This window comes from Rana temporaria, chromosome 13 (assembly GCF_905171775.1).
Source record: "Rana temporaria chromosome 13, aRanTem1.1, whole genome shotgun sequence".
NCBI lineage: Eukaryota > Metazoa > Chordata > Amphibia > Anura > Ranidae > Rana > Rana temporaria.
In genome coordinates this window covers 120,657,754-120,675,872 of record NC_053501.1, presented here as the reverse complement: position 1 = coordinate 120,675,872, position 18,119 = coordinate 120,657,754, and the positions used below count along the sequence as shown (strand labels likewise).

The following is an 18,119-nucleotide window of genomic DNA, read 5'->3' as shown; positions in this document are numbered from 1 at the left end:
CCTCCCGACCGAGCTGTCTGCGCATGCGCCGGTTTTCAGAGGCCGCGACCGAACCAGAGACCGGGAGATCTCCCAGCCTGCCCCGCGGTCAGAGCCGGATAAACAAAGGGGGCCCTCCCGGAGCACCAGACTGGTGAGAACGTCGCTGGGGCCCTTGTTTGGAAGACCTGAGGGGCCCTAAGAGTTCCCCCTGACCACCTCGCCCTGTGTGTGGCCCCTGGCTGAAGCATTCGAGGGGCCCAAGGAGCAGCTCCGGGATAACATCACTCAGGGGCCCCTTGTGAAGACGTTTAGGGGCCCCCTGAAGACTCTCCTGTGTTGGAGCCATTGTGTGGCCCCTGTGTGGACATTGTTAGGGGCCCCCAAGGACCCCCGCGCTGCCCTGAGTCTATTGAGGGGTCTCCGAATTGGGAACCGCGAAGGGGCCCCTGGTAACGCCATCAGAGAGGGGGGCCACAGGAGGTGAAGACGCTTGTGTGGGCCCCGCGGAGCCTTGGTTGTGGTGTGGGGCCCCTCCCCATGGGATGTGACCTTTATAAAGGGGCCCTCAGAACCCTCCTTGTATCCGGAGGACCCTTCGGGTCCATGAGACTCCCCTCCCCCCGCTGAGATTTGGGGGGGTTTTCCCGACGTCCTATCAACGCGAAGCGAGGATCCAAGATGGCGTCCGCCGCCGCCGAGTCCATGGGGGGCTCCAGTCCAGGTAAGAGACATGGGGGGGGGGTTTCAGTAATCCCCTCCCCCCCCAATACTTAATGGGGGAGGGGCCTTTGGATGTAAACACTGCCCAATATTGTTAGGGGAGGGGTAAAAAACAATACTGCCGTACTGAGCCCCACACAGGAAGGACCCCCCAATAATGCTGTGTGGGGGTCCCCCCTCCCCCACTTGACTCGGGGCAGGAGGAGGAAAGGACCCTCCTATGTATGTGGGTAGGAACCTACAATGCCTTGTATGGTGAGGGGGGCCCTTGGAGGTAAGTACCCGACCCATCCCCCCTCCTTCCCTGATACTGACCTGTATGATGGGGGGGGGGACCCCCAAAAACCTACATTGCCCTGTACAGTGGGGCCCCTTGTGGGAGGAGCCCGTTACCGCCATGGGATGTTGGAGGAGGAGCCCCAAAGAAGCATGGCTAATACTGCCTTGTGGAGGGGGGGCCACTTCAGTAATGGGCACTTAACCCCCACAATACTGCCCTGTGTAGGAGGAGCCTCTGAGGTCTATAGCCCGCCCCCTGATACCGCATAGGCAAAGGTAAGACCCCCAGAGGGGGGCCCCTCCCTGCTCCTCCCAAAATCCCTGTGATGGGGAGGTGGAAAGCTCTGTAGAGGTGAGGACCCCCATATTGGATAGATAGGCACAGAAGGCTCCCCTTATATACAGGGCGGAGGGCCCCCGGAGGTGGGGACCCCATAGGGCCACACTTTTATTTCCTTCATATTAGCGTCACGCGGAGGAACTTCCCTTCCTAATCCACACTAATTATACCCCGGCGCTGTCACCGGCGTGCCGTCATCTGGAATGTGGTGACTCAACCCACAGCTAGAGGAGTAAACACCTCAGACAGCTCCGGGATTACCTCCGGACTACAACTCCAAACATCACACACCTTACCTGAGACCTCGGGACTACAACTCCAAACATCACACCCCTAACCTGAGACCTCCGCATCACACCCCAACCTGACACCTCGGGACTACAACTCTAAACATCACACCCCTAACCTGAGACCTCCGCATCACACCCCTACCTGACACCTCGGGACTACAACTCCAAACATCACACCCCTACCTGACACCTCGGGACTACAACTCCAAACATCACATCTACCTGACACCTCGGGACTACAACTCCAAACATCACATCTACCTGACACCTCGGGACTACAACTCCAAACATCACACACCTTACCTGAGACCTCCACATCACACCCCTACCTGACACCTCGGGACTACAACTCCAAACATCACATCTACCTGACACCTCGGGACTACAACTCCAAACATCACATCTACCTGACACCTCGGGACTACAACTCCAAACATCACATCTACCTGACACCTCGGGACTACAACTCCAAACATCACACACCTTACCTGAGACCTCCACATCACACCCCTACCTGACACCTCGGGACTACAACTCCAAACATCACACACCTTACCCGACACCTCGGGACTACAACTCCAAACATCACATCTACCTGACACCTCGGGACTACAACTCCAAACATCACACACCTTACCTGAGACCTCCGGGACTACAACTCCCAACATCACACACCTTACCTGAGACCTCCGGACTACAACTCCCAACATCACACCTAACCTGAGACCCGAGGACTACAACTCCCAACATCACATCTACCTGACACCTCGGGACTACAACTCCCAACATCACACACCTGAGACCTCCGGACTACAACTCCCAACATCACACCTAACCTGAGACCTCTGGGACTACAACTCCAAACATCACACCCCTACCTGACACCTCGGGACTACAACTCCAAACATCACACCCCTAACCTGAGACCTCCGGACTACAACTCCCAACATCACACACACCTGAGTCCTCCGGACTACAACTCCCAACATCACACACACACCTGAGTCCTCCGGACTACAACTCCCAACATCACACACACACACCTGAGTCCTCCGGACTACAACTCCCAACATCACACACACCTGAGTCCTCCGGACTACAACTCCCAACATCACACACACACCTGAGTCCTCCGGACTACAACTCCCAACATCACACACACACCTGAGTCCTCCGGACTACAACTCCCAACATCACACACACACCTGAGTCCTCCGGACTACAACTCCCAACATCACACACACACCTGAGACCTCCGGACTACAACTCCCAACATCACACACACACACCTGAGTCCTCCGGACTACAACTCCCAACATCACACACACACCTGAGTCCTCCGGACTACAACTCCCAACATCACACACACACCTGAGACCTCCGGACTACAACTCCCAACATCACACACACACCTGAGTCCTCCGGACTACAACTCCCAACATCACACACACACCTGAGTCCTCCGGACTACAACTCCCAACATCACACACACACCTGAGTCCTCCGGACTACAACTCCCAACATCACACACACACCTGAGTCCTCCGGACTACAACTCCCAACATCACACACACACCTGAGTCCTCCGGACTACAACTCCCAACATCACACACACACCTGAGTCCTCCGGACTACAACTCCCAACATCACACACACACCTGAGTCCTCCGGACTACAACTCCCAACATCACACACACACCTGAGTCCTCCGGACTACAACTCCCAACATCACACACACACCTGAGTCCTCCGGACTACAACTCCCAACATCACACACACACCTGAGTCCTCCGGACTACAACTCCCAACATCACACACACACCTGAGACCTCCGGACTACAACTCCCAACATCACACACACACCTGAGTCCTCCGGACTACAACTCCCAACATCACACACACACCTGAGTCCTCCGGACTACAACTCCCAACATCACACACACACCTGAGTCCTCCGGACTACAACTCCCAACATCACACACACACCTGAGTCCTCCGGACTACAACTCCCAACATCACACACACACCTGAGTCCTCCGGACTACAACTCCCAACATCACACACACACCTGAGTCCTCCGGACTACAACTCCCAACATCACACACACACCTGAGTCCTCCGGACTACAACTCCCAACATCACACACACACCTGAGTCCTCCGGACTACAACTCCCAACATCACACACACACCTGAGTCCTCGGGACTACAACTCACAACATCACACCCCTGCCTGAAAATGAGAGACTACAACTCCCAGCATCCCACAGTAGGTTTATTTTGAACCCCTTCTTTAGAACTCCAGATCCACCTCTCCCTCCTGATCAGCAAAGATCGAGGGACTACAAGTCCCATCATTGTCCGGTGGGCTCCTTGGTTGGTCCGGGGGAAGTTTGTGGGACTACAAGTCCCATCATCACCCAGCTCATCTCCAGTGTGCTCCGCCATACCTGGGCTGCCATTGTGGGATTACAACCCCCAGCATGTTGGCTGATCCTGTGTGGGGGGGACATGTTTGTGTTGTGTGGGGGAAGAGTTTCCTCGCTGCACCCACTTCCTGTTTCTCTAATCTGAGCGGGGAGGGGGTGGAGTTTTGTGATCCGGGTGGTGAGGAACTACAAGTCCCAGCAATGGGAGGTGGATGCTGAGACTTGTAGTTCCCCTCGAGGGCGGGGGGGTGTAGGAATGGAGGGGATCACATGACTCAGCTCCCGGCAATGTTTTCCATCGCAGGCGGTTACCATGCCGATCCGACCGCATTCCTGTCATTGTTTGGGCGATACGCCATGACGTCACGCATGCTGTGTACAGGAAACACGAGCAACTGTACACGTGACGGGACCGGTCCTACCTGTGCCACTTTCCCCCGCCCCGCGTGTGACACGGAATACCATTCCCCCCCCCCCCCCCCACCCTGTGTGTGTGTGTGCCACAGGATCCCTATCCCCCCCCACCCTGTGTGTGCGCGCCACAGGATCCATATCCCCCCCCTACCCTGTGTGTGCCACAGGATCCCTACCCCCCCCCCACCCTGTGTGTGTGTGCGCCACAGGATCCCCCCACTGCCCCGTGTGCGCCACAGGATCCCTATCCCCCCTCCCCTGTGTGTGTGCGCGCCACAGGATCCCCATACCCACCCTGTGTGTGCGCCACAGGATCCCCCCCCCCCCACCCTGTGTGTGCGCCACAGGATCCCCCCCCCCCCCCCCCTGTGTGTGTGTGCGCCACAGGATCCCCCCACTGCCCCGTGTGCGCCACAGGATCCCTATCCCCCCTCCCCTGTGTGTGTGCGCGCCACAGGATCCCCATACCCACCCTGTGTGTGCGCCACAGGATCCCCCCCCCCCCCACCCTGTGTGTGCGCCACAGGATCCCCCCCCCCACCCTGTGTGTGCGCCACAGGATCCCCCCCCCCCCACCCTTTGTGTGCGCCACAGGATCCCCCCCCACCCTGTGTGTGCGCCACAGGATCCCCCCCCCCCCCCACCCTGTGTGTGCGCGCCACAGGATCCCCCCCCCCCACCCTGTGTGTGTGCCACAGGATCCCTAAAAGTGTGTTTGTGTGCCACAGGATCCCCATACCCCCCCCACCCTGTGTGTGTGCCACAAGATCCCTATTCCCCCCCCCCACCCTGTGTGTGTGTGTGTGTGTGTGTGTGTGTGTGTGTGTGTGTGTGCCACAGGATCCCCATACCCCCCCCCACCCTGTGTGTGTGTGTGTGCCACAGGATCCCCATACCCCCCCACCCTGTGTGTGTGTGCCACAGGATCCCTATTCCCCCCCCCCACCCTGTGTGTGTGTGCCACAGGATCCCTATTCCCCCCCCCCCCACCCTGTGTGTGCCACAGGATCCCCATACCCCCCCACCCTGTGTGCGCCACAGGATCCCCATACCCCCCCACCCTGTGTGCGCCACAGGATCCCCATACCCCCCCACCCTGTGTGTGTGTGTGTGTGTGTGTGTGTGTGCGCCACAGGATCCCCATACCCCCCCACCCTGTGTGTGTGTGTGTGTGTGTGTGTGTGCGCCACAGGATCCCCATACCCCCCCACCCTGTGTGTGTGTGTGTGCCACAGGATCCCCATACCCCCCCACCCTGTGTGTGTGTGTGTGTGCCACAGGATCCCCATACCCCCCCACCCTGTGTGTGTGTGTGTGTGTGCGCCACAGGATCCCCATACCCCCCCCACCCTGTGTGTGTGCGCGCCACAGGATCCCCATACCCCCCCCCACCCTGTGTGTGTGTGTGCCACAGGATCCCCATACCCCCCCCACCCTGTGTGTGTGCCACAGGATCCCTACCCCCACCCTGTGTGTGTGCCACAGGATCCCTACCCCCCCCACCCCCACCCTGTGTGTGTGCCACAGGATCCCTACCCCCCCCCACCCTGTGTGTGTGCGCCACAGGAAGCCTACCCCCCCCCCCCCCACCCTGTGTGTGCGCCACAGGATCCCCCCCCCACCCTGTGTGTGCGCCACAGGATCCCTACCCCCCCCCCCACCCTGTGTGTGTGCCACAGGATCCCCATACCCCCCCACCCTGTGTGTGCGCCACAGGATCCCTACCCCCCCCCCCCACCCTGTGTGTGCGCCACAGGATCCCTACCCCCCCCCCCCCCACCCTGTGTGTGTGCCACAGGATCCCTACCCCCCCCCCCCCACCCTGTGTGTGTGCCACAGGATCCCCATACCCCCCCCCCACCCTGTGTGTGTGCCACAGGATCCCCATCCCCCCCCCACCCTGTGTGTGTGCGCCACAGGATCCCCCCCCCCACCCTGTGTGTGCGCCACAGGATCCCTACCCCACCCTGTGTGTGTGCGCCACAGGATCCCCCCCCACCCTGTGTGTGTGCGCCACAGGATCCTACCCCCCCCCCACCCTGTGTGTGTGCGCCACAGGATCCCCCCCCCCCACCCTGTGTGTGCGCCACAGGATCCCTACCCCCCCCCACCCTGTGTGTGCGCCACAGGATCCCTACCCCCCCCCACCCTGTGTGTGCGCCACAGGATCCCTACCCCATCCCACCCCCACCCTGTGTGTGCCACAGGATCCCTACCCCCCCCCCACCCCCACCCTGTGTGTGCCACAGGATCCCTACCCCCCTCCCCCACCCTGTGTGTGTGCCACAGGATCCCTACCCCCCCCCCCCCACCCTGTGTGTGTGCGCCACAGGAAGCCTACCCCCCCCTGTGTGTGCGCCACAGGATCCCTACCCCCCCCCCCCCCCCTGTGTGTGCGCCACAGGATCCCTACCCCCCCCCCCACCCTGTGTGTGTGCCACAGGATCCCCATACCCCCCCCCACCCTGTGTGTGTGCGCCACAGGATCCCTACCCCCCCCCACCCTGTGTGTGTGCGCCACAGGATCCCTACCCCCCCCCCACCCTGTGTGTGTGCGCCACAGGATCCCTACCCCCCCCCCCCACCCTGTGTGTGCGCCACAGGATCCCTACCCCCCCACCCTGTGTGTGCGCCACAGGATCCCTACCCCCCCACCCTGTGTGTGCGCCACAGGATCCCTACCCCCCCCACCCTGTGTGTGCGCCACAGGATCCCTACCCCCCCAACCCTGTGTGTGCGCCACAGGATCCCTACCCCCCCCCCCCCACCCTGTGTGTGCGCCACAGGATCCCTACCCCCCCCCACCCTGTGTGTGCGCCACAGGATCCCTACCCCCCCCCCCCCCTGTGTGTGCGCCACAGGATCCCTACCCCCCCCCCCCACCCTGTGTGTGCGCCACAGGATCCCTATCCCCCCCCACACTCTGTGTGTGCGCCACAGGATCCCTATCCCCCCCCCTGTGTGTGCGCCACAGGATCCCTATCCCCCCCCCTGTGTGTGCGCCACAGGATCCCTATCCCCCCCCCCCTGTGTGTGCGCCACAGGATCCCTATCCCCCCCCCCTGTGTGTGCGCCACAGGATCCCTATCCCCCCCCCCCTGTGTGTGCGCCACAGGATCCCTATCCCCCCCCTGTGTGTGCGCCACAGGATCCCTACCCCCCACCCTGTGTGTGTGCCACAGGATCCCCATACCCCCCCCCCACCCTGTGTGTGTGCCACAGGATCCCTACCCCCCCCCCCACCCTGTGTGTGCGCCACAGGATCCCCCCCCAACCCTGTGTGTGCGCGCGCGCCACAGGATCCCTACCCCCCCCCCCCCACCCTGTGTGTGCGCCACAGGATCCCTATCCCCCCCCTGTGTGTGCGCCACAGGATCCCTACCCCCCCCACCCTGTGTGTGCGCCACAGGATCCCTATCCCCCCCCCACCCTATGTGTGCCACATGATCCCTTTCCCCCCCCCATCACGTGCATACCTCCTCCTTGTATACCAGAGAATACCACCCCCCCCATCCTTTGATTACCACCCCCCCCAATTTGTGTACTTCCAACACCCCCTTCCCCCCAAATCATTGCTCTTTCCTGTTCTGTGTGCCCCTCCCCTCATCTCGCCCATTAATTGCCCCTCCTGTGTGAGGTCGGGGGATGTTCTTCTTAACTTATCTGATGTCACCTGACACCCCGGAGTGGTCAGCAACCCCCCCCCCCCCCAGTCTGCGGGGGGGGGGTAGAACACTGACTGGCCTCTTCCTGTATTAAAGGGTAACTCTGACTAAACCCACCGATGTACCCCGGATACATATCCCCTCCCCCAGTGTGCTGTACGGGGGGGGGGGGCAACACACTGCGTTCCTCAGACCCCTACACCCTCCCCGGGGACACCCCAAATTTGGCTGCTGGAAGGGTCCCGCCCCCTCACTGATCCCCCGAATACTCTCTGCATTCATTAGAATTAGATTGCAAGCTCCTGTGGGGAGTCGCCGGGCCGCCTCCTAATTCCTTCTCTACTTTTCTCTCCTCCAGTGCTGGGCTTCCTGTGCTGCGGCCTCGGCACATGCGTGTCCCCGAGAGGTACCGGGCGTGCCGTGTGCATGTACCCCCCCTCCCCCTCCTGTGTATGAGTCCTGCCATGCAGCATGCGGCTTGTATGACGTTCAGCTTCCTGTGCCGCCGCCATTGCTGACCTCCCTCTGACCTGGAACAAGCATGTGACCAGAGGAGGAGGAGTATGATAATGAAGGGAGCTCCGCAGGGGCGTGGCCTCATTCCTCTCCAGGATAATATTTGCTGTGTCTGCTATTAATATAAAGAATGAAAACCTGAGATGCTGCTTCCTCGCAGCCATGGCAACAGAGCGGAGGCGCCCCCCCCCATCATCCTCCCCCCCCCCCCCTTCCATCATCCTCCCTCCCCCCTTCCATCATCCTCCCTTCCATCATCCTCCCCCCCCCCCCTTCCATCATCCTCCCCCCCCCCCCCCTTCCATCATCCTCCCTCCCCCCTTCCATCATCCTCCCTTCCATCATCCTCCCTCCCCCCTTCCATTATCCTCCCTCCCCCCCCCTTCCATTATCCTCCCTCCCCCCTTCCATCCTCCTCCTCTTCCCCCCCCCCTTCCATCCTCCTCCTCTTCCCCCCCCCCTTCCATCCTCCTCCTCTTCCCCCCCCCCCTTCCATCCTCCTCCTCTTCCCCCCCCCCTTCCATCCTCCTCCTCTTCCCCCCCCCCCCTTCCATCCTCCTCCCTCCCCCCCCCTTCCATTATCCTCCCTCCCCCCCCTTCCATCCTCCTCCCTCCCCCCCTTCCATCCTCCTCCTCTTCCCCCCCCCTTCCATCCTCCTCCTCTTCCCCCCCCCTTCCATCCTCCTCCTCTTCCCCCCCCCCTTCCATCCTCCTCCTCTTCCCCCCCCCCCCTTCCATCATCCTCCTCCTCTTCCCCCCCCCCTTCCATCATCCTCCTCCTCTTCCCCCCCCCCCCTTCCATCCTCCTCCTCTTCCCCCCCCTTCCATCCTCCTCCTCTTCCCCCCCCCCCCTTCCATCCTCCTCCTCTCCCCCCCCCCCTTCCATCCTCCTCCTCTTCCCCCCCCCCCTTCCATCCTCCTCCTCTTCCCCCCCTTCCATCATCCTCTCCTCCCCTCCCCCCCCTTCCATCATCCTCTCCTCCCCTCCCCCCCCTTCCATCCTCCTCCTCTCCCCCCCCCCTTCCATCCTCCTCCTCTTCCCCCCCCCCTTCCATCATCCTCTCCTCCCCTCCCCCCCCCCCTTCCATCATCCTCTCCTCCCCCCCCCCTTCCATCATCCTCTCCTCCCCTCCCCCCCCCCCTTCCATCATCCTCTCCTCCCCCCCCCCCCCTTCCATCATCCTCTCCTCCCCTCCCCCCCCCTTCCATCATCCTCTCCTCTCCTCCCCTCCCCCCCCCCTTCCATCATCCTCTCCTCCCCTCCCCCCCCCCCTTCCATCATCCTCTCCTCCCTCCCCCCCCCTTCCATCATCCTCTCCTCCCCCCCCCCCCCCCTTCCATCATCCTCTCCTCCCCTCCCCCCCCCCCTTCCATCATCCTCTCCTCCCCTCCCCCCCCCTTCCATCATCCTCTCTCCCCCCCCCCCCCCCTTCCATCATCCTCTCCTCCCCCCCCCTTCCATCATCCTCTCCCCCCCCCCCCCTTCCATCATCCTCTCCTCCCCCCCCCCCCTTCCATCATCCTCTCCTCCCCTCCCCCCCCCCTTCCATCATCCTCTCCTCCCCTCCCCCCCCCCCTTCCATCATCCTCTCCTCCCCTCCCCCCCCCCTTCCATCATCCTCTCCTCCCCTCCCCCCCCCCCCTTCCATCATCCTCTCCTCCCCTCCCCCCCCCCCCTTCCATCATCCTCTCCTCCCCTCCCTCCCCCTTCCATCATCCTCCCCTCCCTCCCCCTTCCATCATCCTCCCCTCCCTCCCCCTTCCATCATCCTCCCCTCCCTCCCCCTTCCATCATCCTCCCCTCCCTCCCCCTTCCATCATCCTCCCCTCCCTCCCCCTTCCATCACCCTCCCCTCCCCCCCCCCCCTTCCATCATCCTCCCCTCCCCCCCCCCCCCCCCCCTTCCATCATCCTCCCCTCCCCCCCCCCCCCCCCCTTCCATCATCCTCCCCCCCCCCCCCCTTCCATCATCCTCCCCTCCCTCCCCCCTTCCATCATTCCCTCCCCCCTTCCATCATTCCCTCCCCCCTTCCATCATTCCCTCCCCCCTTCCATCATTCCCCCCCCCTTCCATCATCCTCCCCCCCCCCCCTTCCATCATTCCCCCCCTTCCATCATTCCCCCGTCCTTCCATCATTCCCCCCCTTCCATCATTCCCCCCCTTCCATCATTCCCCCCCTTCCATCATTCCCCCCCTTCCATCATTCCCGTCCTTCCATCATTCCCGTCCTTCCATCATTCCCGTCCTTCCATCATTCCCGTCCTTCCATCATCCCCCTCCTTGATAGTGGGAGGGGTTAGGGTGGTCTCTGGGTTGATGGTGAAGGCCCCTGGAGCGGGGGGGGGGGGGGGTCGGTCACTACAGAAAAGTGACACAGGAGGTCCCCGGAGGGGGGAAGGGGTCGCTGGATTGACGTAGGAGGCGCCCAGGGTTGATGGGGAGGCCCCTGAGTGTCACAGGAGAAACGGGTTATAAGGCAACACAGGAGGTGCCCGGGGGGGGTCACTGAACTGACGGAGGAGGCATCTGGGGGGGGGTCACTGAACTGACGGGGGAGGCATCTGGGGGGGTCACTGAACTGACGGAGGAGGCATCTGGGGGGGTCACTGAACTGACGGAGGAGGCATCTGGGGGGGGGGGGGCACTGAACTGACGGAGGAGGCATCTGGGGGGGGGGTCACTGAACTGACGGAGGAGGCATCTGGGGGGGGTCACTGCAGAAATGGGGTTCACATGATGTTACAGGAGGCCCCGTGGGGTCACTGGGTTGACAGAGGTGACGGGGTTATGGTTAATGGAAGAGCCCCCGGGGGACCACTATTGGGTTTGCCCGGTTACCAGGCTGGTAGGAGGAGGGGCTTCACCATTCTAAGCCACCACCAATCAGGAGAGGACCGTCGCCGCGGGATCATGAAACGGGTGAAAGCTGTAAGCTACACACAGTACTGTTGCCATGGTTGCTGAGAAGATAAATGTATTTGTCCATCGCAGAGCTGGATATAGATTGGAAAAGAAAGATCGTTCTATAATAACATTCCATTACAGAAGATGGGCGGGGCTTTCTTTGAAGGCTGGGCTTGGCCCTGGGGCCGTCATTTGGACGGCGCTGCCTAGAGAGCAAGTAGTCGGGCTCCACCCTGAATGGATTCTCTGGAATGAATCGTTCGCGGTTGGGAGATCGGCAGGACCGGACTTGTCTCTTCTGGGACCCCTCCAGGTGGAGACGGGAAATGTCTGTGACATGTGAGGATCTGCTGTGACTCCGCCCCTAATTCCTGACTCCGAGCCGAGGCGGCCATTGCCGAGTATACCCCGGGGGGGAAATGCTAATCCTCTGGCTTTACCACGCATGAAGCTCCGAACCCCCAACAGGCCAGGAAATTAGCTTTCTCCGCAATGGCCCCCCTGCATGGAACCCCTCGGTACAGACCTGGGAACCCCTCATAATGGGCACAGGGGGGAGGGGGTACCTGTCCAGTATCCACTGAACTGTCACTTCTTTTATATGACGGTTTTCAAAGTTTTCATGATATGATGACCAGTAGGGTGCGCTGTTCTGTGTAATACATGAAGTTGCGGGTTTGTTGGGCTGGAATTGTATGGATAATAAAGCTGTGTGTATTGGGTTTGGGGGGTTATGAAGGAATTTTGTACAATGTGCCATTTTGTTTTTTTCTGTCTGCAGGAGCTGCCACCACCGTGAAGGGGAGCGTCGCGGGAGAATCTGCAGGAACGGTATGTGTGGTCTGTGATGTGGCTGTTTAGGGAGGTTTGGGATCTCGGTGGTGGGGGTCAGGCCTTGGGATCTCGGTGTTTGGGGTTCAGGCTTTCGGATCTCAGTGTTTGGGGTTCAGGCCCTGGGATCTTGGTGGTAGGGGGTTGGCTTTGGGATCTTGGTGGTAGTGGGGGAGGTCTGGCAATCTCGGTGGTAGTGGGGGAGGTCTGGCAATCTCGGTGGTAGTGGGGGAGGTCTGGCAATCTCGGTGGTAGTGGGGGAGGTCTGGCAATCTCGGTGGTAGTGGGGGAGGTCTGGCAATCTCGGTGGTAGTGGGGGAGGTCTGGCAATCTCGGTGTTGGGTAGGAGGTCTGGCAATCTCGGTGTTGGGTAGGAGGTCTGGCAATCTCGGTGTTGGGTAGGAGGTCTGGCAATCTCGGTGTTGGGTAGGAGGTCTGGCAATCTCGGTGTTGGGTAGGAGGTCTGGCAATCTCGTGGTAGCGGGGGAAAAGTCTGGGGATGTCTGTGGTAGCGGGGGCAGGTCTGGGGATGTCGGTGGTAGCGGGGGGAGGTCTGGGGATGTCGGTGGTAGCGGGGGGAGGTCTGGGGATCTCGGTGGTAGCGGGGGCAGGTCTGGGGATGTCGGTGGTAGCGGGGGCAGGTCTGGGGATGTCGGTGGTAGCGGGGGCAGGTCTGGGGATGTCGGTGGTAGCGGGGGAGGTCTGGGGATGTCGGTGGTAGCGGGGGGAGGTCTGGGGATGTCGGTGGTAGCGGGGGGAGGTCTGGGGATGTCTGTGGTAGCGGGGGGAGGTCTGGGGATGTCTGTGGTAGCGGGGGGAGGTCTGGGGATGTCTGTGGTAGCGGGGGGAGGTCTGGGGATGTCTGTGGTAGCGGGGGGAGGTCTGGGGATGTCGGTGGTAGCGGGGGGAGGTCTGGGGATGTCGGTGGTAGCGGGGGGAGGTCTGGGGATGTCGGTGGTAGCGGGGGGAGGTCTGGGGATGTCGGTGGTAGCGGGGGGAGGTCTGGGGATGTCGGTGGTAGCGGGGGCAGGTCTGGGGATGTCGGTGGTAGCGGGGGCAGGTCTGGGGATGTCGGTGGTAGCGGGGGCAGGTCTGGGGATGTCGGTGGTAGCGGGGGCAGGTCTGGGGATCTCGGTGTTTGGTAGGAGGTCTGGGGATGTCTGTGGTAGCGGGGGCAGGTCTGGGGATCTCGGTGGTAGCGGGGAAAAGTCTGGGGATGTCTGTGGTAGCGGGGGCAGGTCTGGGGATGTCTGTGGTAGCGGGGGCAGGTCTGGGGATGTCTGTGGTAGCGGGGGCAGGTCTGGGGATGTCGGTGGTAGCGGGGGCAGGTCTGGGGATGTCTGTGGTAGCGGGGGCAGGTCTGGGGATGTCTGTGGTAGCGGGGGCAGGTCTGGGGATGTCTGTGGTAGCGGGGGCAGGTCTGGGGATGTCTGTGGTAGCGGGGGCAGGTCTGGGGATCTCGGTGGTAGCGGGGGCAGGTCTGGGGATCTCGGTGGTAGTGGGGGCAGGTCTGGGTTGGCCTGGGGATCTTGGTGGTAGTGGGGGCAGGTCTGGGTTGGCCTTGGGATCTCGATGGTAGGGAGGTCTGGGGATCTCGGTGGTAGTGGGGGCAGGTTGGGGTTGGGGGTTGGCCTTGGCCTTGGGATCTCGGTGGTAGTGGGGGCAGGTCTGGGTTGGCCTTGGGATCTCGGTGGTAGTGGGGGCAGGTCTGGGTTGGCCTTGGGGTTGGGGGTTGGCCTTGGTATCTCGGTGGTAGGGAGGTCTGGGCGATCTGGGAACTCGCTGGTATTGGTGGGGGGAGGGGTGCGCCTACAACCATGTTATGTTATTCTGTAAGTGTTGATGTAGCGTGGTCTGTATGGTGGAGTTATCCTTGAAGTCTTTGCGGTGTCCTGTTGTAGATGGCGAGCGCGTCGGGTCAGTTTGGCACTCAGACAATGAAGAAGCTTGGCCATCGGGGTGTGGACTCTACAGGGGAGACAACATATAAAAAGGTAGGTGCCTTCCTCTTATCCAATCAGCTGCTGAGTATTGTGACGTGTTCTCTCACCCGCCTCCCTCCCATAGACGACGTCTTCTGCACTGAAAGGAGCCATCCAGCTGGGGATCACACACACGGTGGGCAGCCTGAGCACCAAACCCGAGAGAGACGTCCTAATGCAAGACTTCTATGTGGTAGAGAGTATCTTCTTCCCTGCGTATGTATCCAATCAGCGTTGTCATCTCGTGTTCCTCCCCCTTTATACATAGACTCCCCTCCCACCATACATTGCTGTATAAAGATTATCAGTGCCCTCTAGTGTTCTGTACAATTCACCCGGTACTTCCTCAGGGCCCCCCCTAATGTTCTCTACAGTTCACCCGGGACTTCCTCAGGGGCCCCCTAATGGTCTCACCCGGGACTTCCTCAGGGCCCCCCCTAATGTTCTGTACAATTCACCCGGTACTTCCTCTGGGCCCCCTAATGGTCTCACCCGGTACTTCCTCGGGGCCCCCTAATGGTCTCACCCGGTACTTCCTCAGGGCCCCCTAATGGTCTCACCGGGACTTCCTCAGGGCCCCCTAATGTTCTGTACAATTCACCCGGAACTTCCTCAGGCCCCCCCCCCTAATGTTCTGTACAATTCACCCGGGACTTCCTCAGGGCCCCCTAATGTTCTGTACAATTCACCCGGGACTTCCTCAGGGCCCCCTAACAGTCTCTCTTCGTCTTGCCTGCAGTGAGGGAAGTAATCTCACCCCCGCCCATCACTACAATGACTTCCGATTTAAGACGTACGCTCCGGTGGCGTTCCGCTACTTTCGGGAGCTCTTCGGCATTCGGCCAGACGATTATTTGGTGAGTATCGGTTACACCGGGACTGTGATGGATGGCGGAGTGCTGTGTGCAGCCAGGAGGTGACGCTCCCTTTTCTTTTTTTTCTTGCAGTATTCTCTGTGTAACGAGTCCCTGATAGAACTCTCCAATTCTGGGGCCAGCGGGTCCCTCTTCTACGTGTCCGGGGATGACGAGTTCATTATTAAGACGGTTCAACACAAGGAGGCTGAGTTCTTGCAGAAACTGCTGCCTGGATATTACATGGTAGGTGTCGCGTCCTAGGTCATACCTCGTGTGCTGGGGATTGCCCTGGGTCATACCATATGGGCTGGGGAGTACCCTGAATTGTGTGTCTCATGCCCTGGGTCATACCATGTCAGCTGGTTGGAGGGCGGGGAGTGGACAGAGTACCCTGCATAGTGAGTCCCATACCCTGGGTCATACCATCTGAGCTGGGGAGTACCCAGAATTGTGTGTCCCATACCCTGGGCCATACCATATGGGCTGAGGGGTACCCAGAATTGTGTGTCCCATACCCTGGGTCATACCATATGGGCTAGGGAGTACCCTGCATTGAGTCCCATACCGTGGGTCATACCATGATTGCTGAGAGAGGGGAGTACCCTAAATTGTTTAATGCCCTGGGCCATGCCATGTGTGCTGGGGGCAGCAAGGTATTCTACATTATGTCCTGGGTTATACCATGCGTGCTGGGAGTACTCTGAATTGTGTGTTGAATGCCCTGGGTCATACGATGTGGGCTGGGGGTGAGGAGTACCCAGATTTGTGTCTCTTATGCCCTGGGTCATACCATGTCTGCTGAGGGGGGGGGGGGGGGTGGACAGAGTACCCTGCATTGAGTCCTATACCCTGGGTCATACCATGATTGCTGAGAGAGGGGAATACCCTAAATTGTTTAATGTCGTGGGTCATACCATGTGTGCTTTGGGGAGCAAGGTATTCTACATTATGTCCTGGGTTATACCATGAGTTCTGGGAGTTGGGAGTACTCTGAATTGTGTTGAATGCCCTGGGTCATACCATGTGGACTACCCAGATTTGTGTGTCCCATGCCCTGTGTCATACCATGTGGTGGGGGTGGATGGAATGGAGCAAAGTATTTTGCATTGTGTGTCTTATGTCATGTGTGTTCTGTGGAGGAGTAGGGGGTGGTTGGAATGGCCTGGGTTGGGTGTCTGTTGCCCCAGGTCATACCTCATTTTCAGGGGATGGAATACCCTGAGCTCTGCGTCCAATGCCCTGGGTCATACCACATGTGCTGGGGGTGGAAAGCAAAGTATTTTTCCTTGTTTGTCCCCCATGTCCTGGGTCTTTCGACATGTGGTGGGGGAATGGAATGGCCTGTTGTGTGTCTTATACCCCAGGTCATACCATATATCCAGGGATGGAGGGGATGGAATACCCTTAGCTTTGTGTCCTGTGCCCTGGGTCATACCACATGTGATTGGGTAGGGGGGCAGCAAAGTATTTGGAATGGTTTGTCCCATGTCATATGTCTTTTCACATGTTCTGTGAGGGGGGGGGGGTGGTTGCAATGGCCTTGGTTGTGTGTCTGTTGTCCAAGGTCATACCATATGTGCTGGGAGGGTGGATGTAGTGCCCCATATAGTGTGTCCCATACCCAGGGTCATACCATGTGGACTACCCCATGTTGTGTCCTGTCTCCCAGGTCAACGTGTGTGTACGGAATGCCCTGGTTCATACCACATGTGCTTAAGGGGGGGGGGACTGTGAGTCCTATACCATGCCATATATGTAGAGGGGGGGAGATGGAGTACCCTGCCTGGTGTGTTCCACAAGTCATACCATGTGTTCATCATGGTTGGTAGACGGAGAACCCTCCATTGTCCCACACCCTTGGTCATACCATGTGCTGAGGGGGATGCAGAGTACCCTGCATTGTGTGCCCCATACCATGTCTGGGGAGGGCTGGGTCCTGTGATGTGTCCCACACCCCTGGGTCATACCACATGTGCTGGGTGAGGACGCAGAGCATCCTGCACTGTCTCCCGTACCCTGGACCATACCATGTCTACTTGGGGAGTTGTATCCTTTTATGTGTTATGTGCCCTGGGTCATACCACGTGTGCTAGGTGGGTATGCAGAGCATCCTGCACTGTCTCCCGTGCCCTGGACCATACCATGTGCTGGGGAGGGCTGGGTCCTGTGATGTGTCCCACACCCCTGGGTCATACCACGTGTGCTGGGTGGGTTTGCAGAGCACCCTGGACCATACCATGTGCTGGGGAGGGCTGGGTCCTGTGATGTGTCCCACACACCTGGGTCGTACCACGTGTGCTGGGTGGGTACGCAGAGCACCCTACATTGTTTCCCGTGCTCTGTACCATACCATGTCTGCTTGGGGAGGTGTCTCCCTTTGTGTCACGTGCCCTGGGTCATACCACGTGTGCTGGGTGGGTATGCAGAGCAACCTGCACTGTCTCCCGTGCCCTGGACCATACCATGTGCTGGGGAGGGCTGGGTCCTGTGATGTGTCCCACACCCCTGGGTCATACCACGTGTGCTGGGTGGGTACGCAGAGCACCCTACATTGTCTCCCATGCTCTGGACCATACCATGTCTGCTTGGAGCGGTGTACTAATAGCTTGATTTATTTTTTCCTCTAGAACCTGAACCAGAACCCCCGCACCCTCCTGCCCAAGTTCTACGGACTGTACTGCGTCCAGGCGGGCGGGAAAAACATCCGGATTGTAGTTATGAACAATTTGCTGCCCAGGTCAGTGAAGATGCACCTGAAGTACGACATGAAGGGCTCCACCTACAAGCGACGCGCTTCGCCCAAAGAGCGGGAGAAAAGCTTCCCCACCTTCAAGGACTTGGACTTCATGCAGGACCTGCCGGACGGGCTCTTCCTGGACCCGGACATGCACAACGCCCTGTGCAAGACCA

The 18,119-nt window shown here is 60.1% G+C and overlaps 1 protein-coding gene across 1 annotated transcript in view; it reads left to right on the top strand.

Moving 5' to 3' along the window:
- The window catches only part of PIP5K1A (phosphatidylinositol-4-phosphate 5-kinase type 1 alpha), a 25,647-nt gene continuing 7,528 nt past the window's right edge, over positions 1-18,119 (top strand). Inside the window, exons 1-7 of the mRNA XM_040332804.1 lie at positions 1-703; positions 12,321-12,370; positions 14,272-14,364; positions 14,438-14,568; positions 15,092-15,209; positions 15,300-15,452; positions 17,837-18,119. The exon at positions 17,837-18,119 is cut by the window's right edge and continues 17 nt beyond it. Of these exons, the coding sequence (XP_040188738.1) occupies positions 661-703; positions 12,321-12,370; positions 14,272-14,364; positions 14,438-14,568; positions 15,092-15,209; positions 15,300-15,452; positions 17,837-18,119 (871 nt within the window). The 5' untranslated portion in view covers positions 1-660. The remainder of the gene's footprint in view (positions 704-12,320; positions 12,371-14,271; positions 14,365-14,437; positions 14,569-15,091; positions 15,210-15,299; positions 15,453-17,836) is intronic.